This window comes from Meles meles, chromosome 3 (assembly GCF_922984935.1).
Source record: "Meles meles chromosome 3, mMelMel3.1 paternal haplotype, whole genome shotgun sequence".
Taxonomy (NCBI): Eukaryota; Metazoa; Chordata; class Mammalia; order Carnivora; family Mustelidae; genus Meles; species Meles meles.
In genome coordinates, this window is record NC_060068.1 from 63,197,105 (window position 1) to 63,211,178 (window position 14,074).

At 40.7% G+C, this 14,074-nt stretch overlaps 1 protein-coding gene across 2 annotated transcripts in view; it reads left to right on the forward strand.

Moving 5' to 3' along the window:
• The window catches only part of PCSK1 (proprotein convertase subtilisin/kexin type 1), a 42,137-nt gene that overhangs the window by 12,387 nt on the left and 15,676 nt on the right, over positions 1–14,074 (forward strand). For both annotated transcript variants that reach the window (XM_046000932.1, XM_046000933.1), the window contains 4 exons: positions 4,146–4,234; positions 6,712–6,884; positions 7,954–8,166; positions 10,663–10,763. In XM_046000932.1, coding sequence (XP_045856888.1) covers positions 4,146–4,234; positions 6,712–6,884; positions 7,954–8,166; positions 10,663–10,763 — 576 coding nt within the window. The remainder of the gene's footprint in view (positions 1–4,145; positions 4,235–6,711; positions 6,885–7,953; positions 8,167–10,662; positions 10,764–14,074) is intronic.

The following is a 14,074-nucleotide window of genomic DNA, read 5'->3' on the forward strand; positions in this document are numbered from 1 at the left end:
TATTCTCACTCAGAATTCCCGTGAGGCTGGTGGAGTAATGTTGACCTAAAGTTGTTTCTTTGGATGGTTTCCCCCTCCAGAAGCCAACAAACACCAGAAAGAGAGTTGAGGCTCATGCTCTAAGCCTCAACTTCTGGATGTATATTTCCTTCTTGGGGAGAAAGGGAGGCTTGGGGAGGGTTCCAAGATATTGCTTCTTTCTGTACCATTTACTTCTAGGGTTTATTTTTTAAAGGGGTTAACTAGAAACAATATCTAGAAGTTAGAATACTCCAGTAACAGTACAATGAGAACCACCAGGGGTGCCCTTGAAGGAAGTTGGGATATCTCAGGAACTTATGGCAGGAGCCCAGACAAATTTTCAGCCATATTTCTAAGTCAAGGCAGTGCAGGGGCAGGAGGAATATGTGCTCTTTTGGAGCATGACCTTGTAATGTTAGCCTGGCTGGTAGTCATGGCTTTGCCAATTATCAGTATAGAAGGTGACCTCAAGGAATTCATTGACCTCTCTCCCTGTCTCTATTTCCCAAAATGGGTGATAAGGCACTTGCTCTCTACCTTCCTGAACAGAACTTCTAAGGAAATGGGCAATAAGTTCTTAGAAGAAAGGGGCAGTTTATTCTAAGAAGTTAGAATAAAGTAAAAATGACAACTCTCATTCTGTCTCCTTGGTCAAGACCAAAAGAGCAATCAGCTCTTAGCCGGATGGGTGCAGCTGGGGAGACTATTAGCTAGAGCTGTCAGCCTTCTTCCGAGGCCGTGTCCTCGAGGTCTGTCCCCAGGATCCAGTGTGGATGATAAATTGTGTGGCGGCTGCATGATGGCCAAATACTTGGTAAAATGATATTCTCAAGAGTTTCTCTACTTATGAGAAGGAGGGGCTCAGATTTCCCTTTTTTGTTCCCCTCCAAAAGGGGAGTCTTATATCCAATATTCATAATACTGTATAGCCAATTCAATAGCCACATTTCTCCCAATTTACAGAGCTCCAAAGCCTTCAGAGAAGTGGCTCATATAATGGTACTTACTTTGTGCCTGAATACACTGAGTTTCCAGAACAAAGCCTGCCATGGACCTCCCACATAGCGTCCAGTTAGTGTGACACAGACAAATAGCTTAGAGTACAGGATATGCAGCTAGATTTGGGTTAAAGATTAGCTCTACCACTTAATAGTTGGGTGACCTTGAATAAATTATTTCACTGCTTTAGTGCCTCGGTTTTATCATTTGTTAAAAAGGGATAATAATAATAATAACTACTTCGTTGGGTTATTATGGAGATTAAATGAGTTTATATATGTAATTAGTTTGTATACTCTCTGGTACATAGGAAAAGTTTTGTTTGCTATGATGATTACGATGATGATGACCAAACCTCCTCATTTAGCAACAAAGACAGACCTCCTTTCACTAAGAAATCAGCATGACAAGAATTACACTATCTGAGAGCAGCAGTGACAGAGACAAGTCCATTTTCTGAGCCAATTCAGAATCTGCTCGTTGAAAATTACACAATAAGTAACTACCTCTCAGGGTCCTCTTGACTATCAACCAAAAAGGGAGCATCCCTATCATTTAACAAAAGGTATAATAAAAAATAGAGTTGCCCTTCTAGCATGTTGTCAGAAATAAATCCCCTAGGCTTAGAAAATGAATGGCTCCATTTCGTCTTGGGCTTTACAGCAGTTAGAGACCTATTATCTCCCAATTCCAAGGGCATTATCTCTCCAAACTATCTTTGTTGCTGCTGTTCTTTATTACTATGTAAATGAGATTAGCAGAAGCTGCATTTGAATCCTCCTCTGCAAACCAAAAAAGGAATCACTAAATAATAAAATCTCGAAAGTGCAGGTAACTCTTACTATTAAGCTGGCATGAATCTATATTCAGAATCTCAGTACCAATTACAGATTATTTTTCTAGTTAAATAACATGTGTGACAAGGGTATTTTAACTAGGATAATAGTAGTCTTTAAACTATCTTGTGGAATAATTTTTTAAAAATCAATTTGTTTAAATGCCAGTTATTACAATTGTTCTAAAATAATAAAGGGTTCTTTTATCTCAGAGCCTAAGTTAAGGAAAGAAAAAAAGCTGCAGGTCTACAAAGAATGACATAGTACCACTTTGATAAAACCTTCCGTTTTTCTCAAGGTGTGGAGGTGGGAAGTGAGGGTAAGAGGAGGGAAAAATATCAATCCTTTTTTGTACCGTGATCCTACTGCACCTTTCAAGAAAATAATTTCAGTCTGTAAGGAGAGATAAATCACAGGTGTTGTCACTTTGCATCATTCTTAGGACAGAGGTGCTATGCTGAGGATATCTGTCAACAGTTTGACTCTATTGGCTCAGGCTGGACATTCTGCTATCCTGACCCTAGGGAAATGGAAATAGAGGTGGTGGTGACTTCTAGAAACACACTTTCTGGAGAGTGACAACTCAGTTTCTCCTTCTACAAAAGCAAAAAGAGTTAACCCATCAAAGAAGCATAAGGCTCCTTTTATGTGCTCAATGTGCACACAATTCTCAAAGAATGGGTGTGTTTGTCAGGGCAGCTTAGGCTGCAAGTGAGAATCCTAATTCAAAGATGAAGTAAGATGGGATTAAAAAAAAAAATCATCCAAGGGGTGGTCTAGCTTCGGGCTTTCCAAGATCCAAGAGCTCAAATAATATGCTAGTAGGACCTTAATCAGTCTATCTCCTAGCTGCTTGCCTCCAATTAGCTACATTCTTAAAAAGAAAATTTTTTTTTCTTTTTGGCCTGGCAGCAAGATCCGCATGGGTCACATGGAACTTAAAGCTGTAGATTTGGGAGAAAGAATAGAATTCTCTTCCCCAGAATATGCAACAATCCTTGAAAGCTGTCTGGGAAGAGGAGGCTCATGACAGAATCACAAGGAGTATGAGAAAGTACTTCCCTAAAGGAGGAAATGCTAGGAGAAAAAAAAAAAGAAGAAGAAGCAGCAGCAGCAGCAGCAGCAGCAGCAGATGTCTGCTACATTAGGAAAGACCTTGAATTAAAAATAATTACATTGTTCTGAATTAGGATTCCTCTCCAGTATTAACATGAAGAAACAGAAACATCATTTAGCAAAAGGAGACCAAGAAATCATCTTTAGTACTTTAGGGAAAAAAAAAAAAATGAGAGAGAGAAATGAAACAGAATTATTGTGGGTAGTCAATGTAGAATTTGTATATTCCTGCTGGGCTAAATTAACAGATGTCTAGTGTAGTAATGCCTAAAACTAGGTGGCTGGCAGTGCTGCCGAGAGCTAACTCTTCCGCTCTTTCCTGTGGTGGCTCCTCCAAAGCACCAACAGCCTCTACACTGCTCCCAGGGGCTTCCACTACAGGATGAAGCCATTAAATAAATTCACATTAAAGTTCTCTTGACTTATTGACCCTCTTAAGGTCAGGGGGTGGTGGGAAAAGATTATTATCCTCAGATTTTCAGAACTGATGCTTTGATGGTGGACCCTACTCTGTTTTAGAGATGGACTTTTCCCTCCAGATACTCTGAAACCAGCAATTATCCTCTGTCTGATGGCAAAACCAGTCTTGTTCAGACTTCTGGCCCTGACCAGAGTTGCAGGATGATCCTGGTTTCCCAATTAGATGGTAGTGTCCTGTTAAAATTTCAAACTCTCCCTGGTACCAGAAAACCCTCAGTTTCTTTAGTTTGGTAGAGGATGGTTGGGGGCGGGGAAGAGGGCTTGAGAGGAGAATTCTGTTCTACTTATCCTGCTAGGACTGGTCCAGGATAACCTACTTCAGGGAAATCACTAGACAGAGATTGAGGAACAACTTCACCAAAACGTATGGAGCAGAAGCCATTTCTCTGAAACAGTACACTAGCCAGCACCCCAAGTTCTCTACATGCAATATGGCATGTGTTGTCACAAACCCCCGAGGACAGATGACTCACCCAAGTCAGACCACTGGTCAGGGGCAGAAGCTGGAAGGTGAATCACATACTTTAGCTCCAGTTCCTGTATAATCTGATACCTACACTTCATCTAAAACTGTCGGGCAGGAGACCAGCAACAAGGTTGACAAAAAATTAGTATGGCCACGTACCAGGGATTCATGTGCAAATGACAGTTGCGCTCATTCATGTTTTATAATTCCTATGTTTTCATCTTCAGACATGGGACCAGATGTGCAGGAGAAATTGCCATGCAAGCAAATAATCACAAGTGTGGGGTCGGAGTTGCATACAATTCCAAAGTTGGAGGTAAAGCGGAGGGTTGCTCCTAGAGTTTTGAACTTTAATTCGAGTCTCGCAACACCTGGTGTAAATGAGGGGGTAAAGGAGGTTTTCAACAACCAGAGGGAGAAATGAATTCCATTTAACATGTGCTGTAGGATTTAAGTGTGATTTGAAAACAAATCAATGGCTCTGGATTCCTAAAAAAATGATAGCTGAATTTAGCCTATACATCTTCGTGGGGAGAAAAATGGAAATGTTGAAAAGCTTTTGAACCAAAGCTAATTTTCTCTGTGTGCTAATTCACAAGGGTTTGTTATTGAGTGCTTGCTAAGGGAACAGAAGGAGGAGGTAAATTTAGGAAAAGACTTTCCCTGCCTCTCAATTCTCTCATTCTTCATTTCATAGCAAATAATGATCTTAAGAAAATAAAAGAATGCATACTGGCTACATGAAGAAGCCAAAGGTTATCTTTGACATCACAGATTTAAAAATCTAGTAGTTTCAGTCAGAGTCTTTGTGGAGAAGCATATGGTAAATTCCATTGGGGCAATTAAATAGAGGAAATATTTACAAGACTGAAGGGAAATTATCATGATATTGTACACCTGAAACTAATGTAACACTGTATGCCAACTAACTGGAATTAAAGTAAAAAAACTTAAAAAAATAGTAAAGGGGGGGCACCTGGGTGGCTCAGTGGGTTAAAGCCTCTGCCTTCGGCTCAGATCATGATCTCAGGGTCCTGGGATCGAGCCCCACATTGGGCTCTCTGCTCAGCAGGGAGCCTGCTTCCTCCTCTCTCTCTGCCTGCCTCTCTGCCTACTTATGATCTCTGTCTGTCAAATAAATAAATAAAATCTTTAAAAAAAAATAGTAAAGGGAAACCAACAAGGGCTAACAAATGAAAACAGATGTAATTATCTTTAGGCTTAAAGGAGCAAGAGGAAGGAGAGATAAGTGGCAACAGGAGAAAGTTGGGGCCATAGGAAAGAACCACTGGACAGGAGCTGTGGCCTTGAGTGCAACAACAGGGCTTCCTCTAGGCAACGAGGATCCCAGCGAATGAGTACCTCACTCTCCTCTCATCCCCTACCCTCCTACTACAGTCTTCAGTTGACTGATGCCCACGGGAAGGCAAGAGAACCCATTGACCCAGTCCACGTTCCTGTGAAGATGGGTGGATGGTGGACAAGCAGGGGCTCACATAGAATATAATCATTATGTCTCCTCTTTTCACTATCCCTATCTTGGGTTTTTACAGTTACGCTAGCAACTTTGCGTTTAGTTTGTTTTCCAAACTACAATAAAAAAGATCAATTGTAGAATATGCCAATGATAGGAAAACTCCTTTAAAACTCTGTACAAGTATACATTGGGTTTGATTATTATTTCCTTTTAAGAGATCAAATAAACACACATCGTGTCACATATAATGAATCTCTCCCTAATACGGCACACTATTACATTTTGTGTCATTCCTGATCCGATACCAGCATTATCAAAATGCTGGGTTTTTTTTCCCTTTTATAAAAATACTATGTTAATTAAAAAAAAAAGGCAGAAGCACAAATCAAAGTAAATTTTTAACCAGTTTTGTTTCAATCGATATGAGTTTCGCTAATTATATTAATTACATGTTCTTTTACGTATGCTCCATAGTAAATAGTAGCATGCAAATGCGAGGCTGTGCACTCTAGTACATGATCAGTCTGAAGCCTGGAATAACCGGGTAGCTGTCCGTATTTGTCTAAATTGCTTTTGCCTTCCTGGCTCTTGAATACATGAGTCTGATGACGGGTGACAGCCTGTTAGAAAGTACAAAGAGCTACTGCGTCTGCCTTCTCCTAATGAAAAATGATTCCCCCTCAGGAGAAAAATCCACGGCAATGATTTCATCCTTGAGATTATTTAGAAGAAAAGGAAGCATGTTCCTTGAGGATGTTTCTCACAAACACGTAAAAGAATGGCCTCTGGGTTATTTTTAATCAGGGCTCAGAAACAAGAGTTCTTTCCCTATTTGCTAGTTTCCTATTGTGGGTAGATCTTTTCAACCCACACAGTGTCCCAAACAGAATCCTTCGTGTGGCACAGGCTGGGCAACAGTCTTTCGTGGTATAGTCATGAACAGACAGGTCAAGGGAGGGTTGTTTGATGCCTTTTTTCAAAAGCTGTCTTGTCATTTTCAGGCTGTTGGGACAGCACAGGGAGGGGAGACATTTTGTAATCAGTACCAATCATGGTCAGTGCTTAGTGCATAGAGTTATCTCTAAAGGGCAGATACCAAAGCTTATGGAGGCAGTGACTTATATCTTCCTTCTGTGCTCATAGCAGCCTGATCACAGGCACTTGAGATCCAGTGGTTACCCTGTTTTTTTACTCTTTTGAGAGTCTTCTGTAAAATGAATATTTAGAAAAATAAAATTAATATTAAGAGCATTACACCATTCTACATGTACCTGCTGACATCCACTTAGGTGTTTTTTGTCTGATTTACTGTTCAGGCATAAGAATGCTGGATGGCATTGTGACTGATGCTATTGAAGCCAGTTCAATTGGCTTCAATCCCGGACATGTGGATATTTACAGTGCCAGCTGGGGCCCTAATGATGATGGGAAAACTGTGGAGGGGCCTGGCCGACTGGCCCAGAAAGCTTTTGAATATGGTGTCAAGCAGGTAAGATGCTTAACACAGACCCACCTGAAGTGAAACATGACCATTTGGATAGGAAGGAAAGGGACGAACATTTAGCTTATATGGAAAGAAATGGCTTTGGATTTTTTGTCATTATTTACAATTTGAAATGCATTTAGAGAGCCAAGTCATTCTTCACAGGGGCAGAAGTTGAGGGACCAGAGAGTTTTCCCCATTTGGGTCTGACCTGCAACATAGATTCTTTACTCTAATTTTCTGGAAATAAAATTAAAAAAAAAAAAACCTAAAAAACAAAAGTAAATAAATCAGAAAAAAATAAAATAAATTTAAAATAAGAAATACTCTGGATAGGTCCTTCCTCATTTTCCTGCTTCTTTTGGATTTGTACACTAGGGAAACTACTAACCAGACTTCTTTCAAATCTTTAGAAATGCATCCTTAAATAAAGCTACGTGCTACTTCCCATTTTGTACATGCCAGGTATAGACTTGTGCCTTGGCGGTATTGCTCTGTTTACTCCATTCTTACCAGGATTCTAAGGCCTCGTTCTACACAGGATCAAATAAAAGTAGGAACTTCGGAGAGCACAGACTGAGAAGTCATAGAAAGAGTAGCCTTGACGAGTTGCATTCAGCTGAAGAGTCCCTTTTAATGCAGCTGCAAAACAGATCTGAATAATGCCTGATTTTGTCATTCTATCAGTCAGCCAGAAGATGCAAGCAGAAAGAAAGAGAGGAAGTTCAAAGATTCAAACACGGTGACATAAGCCAAGGGAGGAGTGCAAAAATATGAGCAAGTGCTAAGGGCCAGAGTAGGACTCTGCACAGTGAGGAAAAGAAAGAAAAACTCTCACTCAGACCCATGTCAGAGAGGGCCCAGAGGAAGGTAGCCTGGTAGAGTCCCAGCCCGGAGGCTTCTTATATGCAGCCTCATGAGCTTTCCCACAGGGAGGCCGGAGGACCCGAAGTTGAAAGCGACTCCAAATAACTATCTCGGAGAACCTCATGCATTTATTTGTGGGGGATTTCACTGGGGCGTGACAGTGATCCCATGAGATGATGGATGTGATCTAGTCTGGCTTTTCCTTTAGGGGAGACAAGGAAAGGGCTCCATCTTCGTGTGGGCTTCTGGGAACGGGGGGCGTCAGGGTGATAACTGTGACTGTGACGGCTACACGGACAGCATCTACACCATCTCCATCAGCAGCGCCTCGCAGCAAGGCCTGTCCCCCTGGTATGCTGAGAAGTGCTCCTCCACCCTGGCCACCTCGTACAGCAGCGGGGATTACACCGACCAGCGAATCGTACGTTGCTTTTGTCTGACTCCTCTGCTTAGGTAGGAGAGCGTGGCTCATGTCCCACAAGATCCTTGGGTCGGTACCTTTGGTAAAGTTGATTTGCTTAAGCTTGAGGGCTCAGCTGGAGAGACTTGCACCATACTCCCCTGAAAGGCTGGTGCATATTGGCAAGTTTTCTCTCTCAAGGATAATGACATCTCTGCCAAGACGATGTTGCCTGTTGTTTTCAAACTTGCCCCTGAGAAGCCACTAAGCTGTCATTATATACAGCCAAGAATCCAAATGTCTATTCTGCTTGTGTGATGCCTCCCTGAAAATAGCCTTAAAGAAGATTTCAGGGTTGTAGGGCCTGTCTCACCCTTGGACTTGTTGATCTTTAATAGCGGGCATATGGTCTGGCCTGCTGTTTAGCAGATGATAAAAATACAGAGCACACCCTAGCTCCATCTCCTAATAATGGGTGACCTGCAGGAAAATAACAGTCTAACTTTCCCCCAAGATGAACTTCTTAGCTTCTGAATAAACAGCTCAGGAAGGTTATATTCTCAGAGAGCATCTCTAGCTCACAATTGGCTGTGCCTTCTCTTTCATGAGTCAGACTGCCAAGGGCAATTATTGGATTTCCCTTGAAAGGCACCATGACGAAGGGTCATTCAGGGGATCTGAGAATAGAGAAAGGTACTTTTAATTCTAAAATGTCCCAAATTTAACTCCTGATACAGAAAGAACTGGCTAAAGCATGTAGATTGTAATTTCAGTGGAATAATAGGTCATGATCCAATTAGAGTGTGAGTGAACCCCATAATAGTTAGACGTTGGAATGTGTGTAAATTCCTATGAATGGCATCTCAAAACAAACAAACAAAAACCAACACCTATCAGTGCTCTTTTTCATAGAAGTTCACTATTCTGGAACTCTGTTTCTGTAACTTACTCTAGTTTAGATGGTAAAACCCTAGGCTCAACTTAGAAGCACTGGCCTCCCTCTCATGCCCTTATATTGTTACTCAAATAATAGATGGTGATGTTCTACCCAGGAATTTTTTTACGGCAGGCCTATTTGACAGCCTTTGAAAGAGGCCTGTCAGACATTTGTTCCCCTTGTGGTCAGAGCCCCCTGGCTCTTGTTGTCCCTGGGGGTATCTAGAGTTGCTTTTCTGAAAATGGCCTGGTAGGCATTTCAGTCAGCATTTCACAGACTGGCCCTCAGCTGAGCTATTGCGCGTCGAAGCCAGAGGAAGTTTCCATCTTCGTAAAGCTCTCTCCTTAGGTAAACCAGCCAGCGGAGAAGACAGCTGGTGGATTCTATTTGAGATGCTGGCAATAACGTAGCCTTTGTCTTACGCAAACCAGGTCCTCAACTCAGTCAGCTCTGGGGGCTTACATGCGTCAGTAGGGAAAAAGGGCGGCCTCGCTTCCGCAGCCCTCTAAGGAGCAGTGCCACCATAACTTGCGAAATTCAGCGACTCCAAGTGGGAAGCCAAAGGAGGTGATAATAGAACAAATTATTTTTTTACACCTCCCTCCCACACATTGAAATCTCTAGCTAAAAAGGATAATGCGGGAGCCCGGGTGGGTGTCTTGTTAGTAATCCTTTGGCCCGACAACTCGCTCAGCCAGCACCACTGCGGTCCTAAAGGCGGTCTGATTGGAAGTCTTTTTGGTTTCTTGCCTTCGATTTCGTCAACCTCTTCATTAAGCTAAAGTTAGCCCGGGTAATTCCTTATGTGCAGCAATATTGTGTAAGAATGCTTTCACAGACAGGATCTCATTTCGGCCTCAGCATCTGAGTCAGGATATGTCAGCCTCATTCTACAGATGGGGAAACCGAGGGATGTGCCCGTGGGGACACATCTACTGAGCAGCAGTGTTAACGGTTTGAAACCAGATCAGAGTCTAACACACTTTTCAGCTGAAAAACACCGTTCTCACCGAAGTGCAAATATGGACACTAACTCAGGGCCATCAAACTATGTCAACAGTGAGTGCAAACTACACACTGAGCACATTTTGTGCAAGTAGCTCAAATGGCCCAAATCAGAGGCTCTCCATCCTTGTGCCGAAGAGGTAGTCAAATGTCAATCTCAAGGCAAAAGGGAATTTTGCATGAGGCAGAATTTCTAAATATGCCAGACTAGACACAATGGACCTGCTGATTAATGGGCCAGCATGATTCACAGTGATTTTGAAACTGTCCCTTCTTCGCAGACAGCAATTCGTTTGGGAATCTCAGAAGAGAAAATATTCATAGTGGGAGTATTTCATCCCCAGAAAAGGCAGCCTGATGCCAGAATTATAGACAAGTTGCATATAGAGGAGAGGGAACTAAAATATCAGCAGATGGCAAACATCCGCCTGTGGTTTAGAGGAGGAAGTAGGGAAGACAATCAGCTGAGTTTCCTGATCATAGCAGATGCGGCCGTAGGTAGGGTTAACCCCCAGGGACAGGGGCACACTCTTCATGTCTTCTCCCGCATTTCTTTCCCTCTGGATGCTACCTAGACAAGTGCTGACCTGCACAACGACTGCACAGAGACCCACACGGGCACCTCGGCCTCCGCGCCCCTGGCTGCTGGCATCTTCGCTCTGGCGCTGGAAGCAAAGTAAGGCCCAGGAAACTTGTAATCACCTTTGCTGCCTTTCTTCTTATTAACAGCATATCTTGTTTGCTGAATTATGGTTACAATAGAAAACTTAAGACACTATAAAAAATAATCATAAAAACGTTCTCTTCCTGTTAAAATCTCAATGTAGATTTAACACACACACCTTACAAAATGGGGACCTTTGCATACACATTATTTTGTCATTTTTAAATATCTATCCTATAATCTTTTAAGAGCATGCTGTCATGGCTAAATCAATGTTTCTTGACCTTTACAAATTCACGCTTTCCTCCCAATTTCCCTCCCACACAGCTGCAAGGCCTTTTCACTTCTGTTTCTTCCCACCAGGAAAGACTTTGTGCAGATAACTTCCTGTGGGTAGTATTGGGAACAAAAAGTTATAGAACTTCCTTTTATTTTTATTTTTTTTCAGATTATATAAACTCAGTCCTAGAGCTGATCTAACATATCAGAGGACAGGAGAATTAAAAAGAGAATTTTTATCTTTTTGTCGTATCCCATTATATCAATGCAAATTATATTAAGGTCTTCAAATCATGATTAGATGCCCACTCTTATCCATAAACATTGGTTGTCATCTCTGATAAGGATATACATGTTTTAATGATTTTGGTACTCATTGACAAGTCACTGTTTAGAAAGACTGTATCATTTTATTTTCCCAATAGTGTATACGTGAAAGCACAAGTTTCCTTACCAAAGTTAACTTTTGTCATCTTTTAAATGTTTGCTATTGATAGGGGAAAATGGTATCTCAACTTTATATGCCTTCATTTCATTAGCAATGAAGCTCAGTATCTTTTATTCTTTGGTCATTTGTCATCTGTGATTGCTCGTTTATGACCTTGATTTTTTTTTTTAATGGCCTTAGTTTGGAGAAGCTACTAATGCTTGGTTAGTTTGACATTTACCTTTTAATTTTATTTATATCTAATTTTTATTGCAACTAAGTTAGTATATATACGCTTATATTTGTCCATACTTTTTTTTAAGATGTTTTCCTTTGCTTTCATGCTCAGGAAAATATTTACAATCTCAAATTTGATAAACATTGATTTACATGTCTTTTATTTTGCTTCCTTTACCATATTTAAGTTTAAATTCCCCTGGAATTTTATGTATGATGTTAAAGAGGGATTTAACAGTATATTTAACAGTATTTTGTTCCTCATATTGGTTACCTAATAGTCCACTTCTTGATACAGAGAGAAAAATATCTAACTGCTGCACACTGTGTATCCACAGCTTTCTATTTGTCCTTGTTTTTGCTTTCTGGTGGTAAGAACACTTTAAACGTCAAGTCAGGTGTTAGGTTTACATGATAGAGGAAGTGGTCAAATTTGTAAGTTACTGTTATCCTTCCAAATAAGAAGGTTATCCTAGAAGAATATCTATATTCTTTAGAGAGAGAACAAAACATTCTCCTCATGTCATATTCAGTAGACAAGGTTCATAAGAGCAGAAAAGTAGAACACCTTAGCCTCTGCCACAGGTGGAAAAACCCTGAAGTTGCTAAGTCTTTGTTCTGGAGAGTCCAATATAGACCTAAGAGCCCTGGGACCACCTGTGGAGTTGTAGTTTGTCCTGGTGTCTCAGCTAGGAGATGGCCACAGTGACTAAGAAAGACAGACCCTGCAAGGTTTGTACCAAGAATTTACCTCTTTGGAAGGGCTGGGAAGATGTCTGGTAAGAGAAGAGCAAATCCAGCGACTCAGTCAGAAACAGGGACGTTGGTAGCTCTGGCCCAGCAGTAGAGATGTGTTCAGAATGTGAGTTCATTTGTAACAGGAAGGGAATGGACGGGGGCAGAGTTTATGAACACAAGGGAAGATGGCATCAGCAGATCCTTGAATTTGGATTTAAGGAAAAATAACCTAAGCACTCAAAAGTGTGAGGAACAAATGACTTCAAGTTCTAGGCATATCACTAGCTATGAGACCTTAGGCAAATTAATCTACACTGAGGGCTTAATTTAACATCTAGAAAATGGAGGGGTCAGATCAGACCACTTTTTTCAAATTTCGTCGCTTTATAAGATTCTCTGATGTGAAATTGAAGATATCAGCAAATAAAGGTCATCCAACATGAATTGTTGAGTTTGGTGGAGAAAAGTCCCGAGTAGAAGAAAATAAGGTTCACTGAAGGCAAGCAATTTCATGCAGGTGGTTAAACAGTCTTACAATATTTATGATTTGAGGATATAAGCTGTTAGTTCCAGGGAGCTGTTGAAAAAATCCTTAAAATTTTAAGTCTTCACTACCCAACACTTATCAGATGCATGTAAATATAACTAGCCAGGCCTAAGCCATCCTTGTCTAGTGACCAGAATAATAGAAACACCCATCGCATGAACAGATGTAATATTAATTTCATGTAAGAACTGAAAATTTAAAATTGTAACCTCTGATTTATAAAATTTCAAACATTTTTTCTGTGCAGAGAGAAAATGAGCTAAGAATGATCTAGCCTCATTAACTTCAGTTAATTTTTAATAGGTCATTTTTAAAGCAGGAGCTTCATGGATTGCTCTGAAATAACATGGATGATTTTCCAGCAGCTCATGAGCTTCTCTGAAACTAGATGAAGAATTGCTTGTGTGCATGACATTTTTCTGAAGGAATGGTCTATAGGGTCTATCGGATTCTCACACTGTTTAAATTTAAGAGAGATTAAGAATCCGTGATCTCTCTGGTACATATGATAAGAATTTAATTCCTTTCTTTTTGATTTGAGCATCAGTAAGATAGATATAATCTAGCTTCATATACTTCATACCAAAACACAGAGAAATTCTTGAAGGGTCCGTTCTCAAATAGACAGTTTTCTGAACACTATTCAATTGTCTATATGGGAGATGACTATTCCAGAAACTCTCAAAGCCAGTTTTTCTAAAAGTGCCCCTAGATAATGAAGACTGGGAGAAATCATTTAACCAGGTGCTGCTCAAGGAACAACTTGGAGACTGAAGAACAATGGTGGGCTAAATTAATCAAGAATAACAATATTAAGGATTTGTCAGGTTCTTCCTATGGGCTGGACACTGCGCTAACCTCTTTGTGTACAACACTAATTCAAATCCTTACACCAGCCCTGTGAAAAGAATATTATCATTATTATTATTAATTTTTTAAATAAACATATAATGTATTTTTATCCCCAGGGGTACAGGTCTATGAATCGCCAGGTTTACACACTTCACAGCACTCACCATAGCACTTACCCTCCCCAATGTCCATAACCCCACCACCCTCTCCCCATGAAAATGATATTATTAGTTGCATTTTATA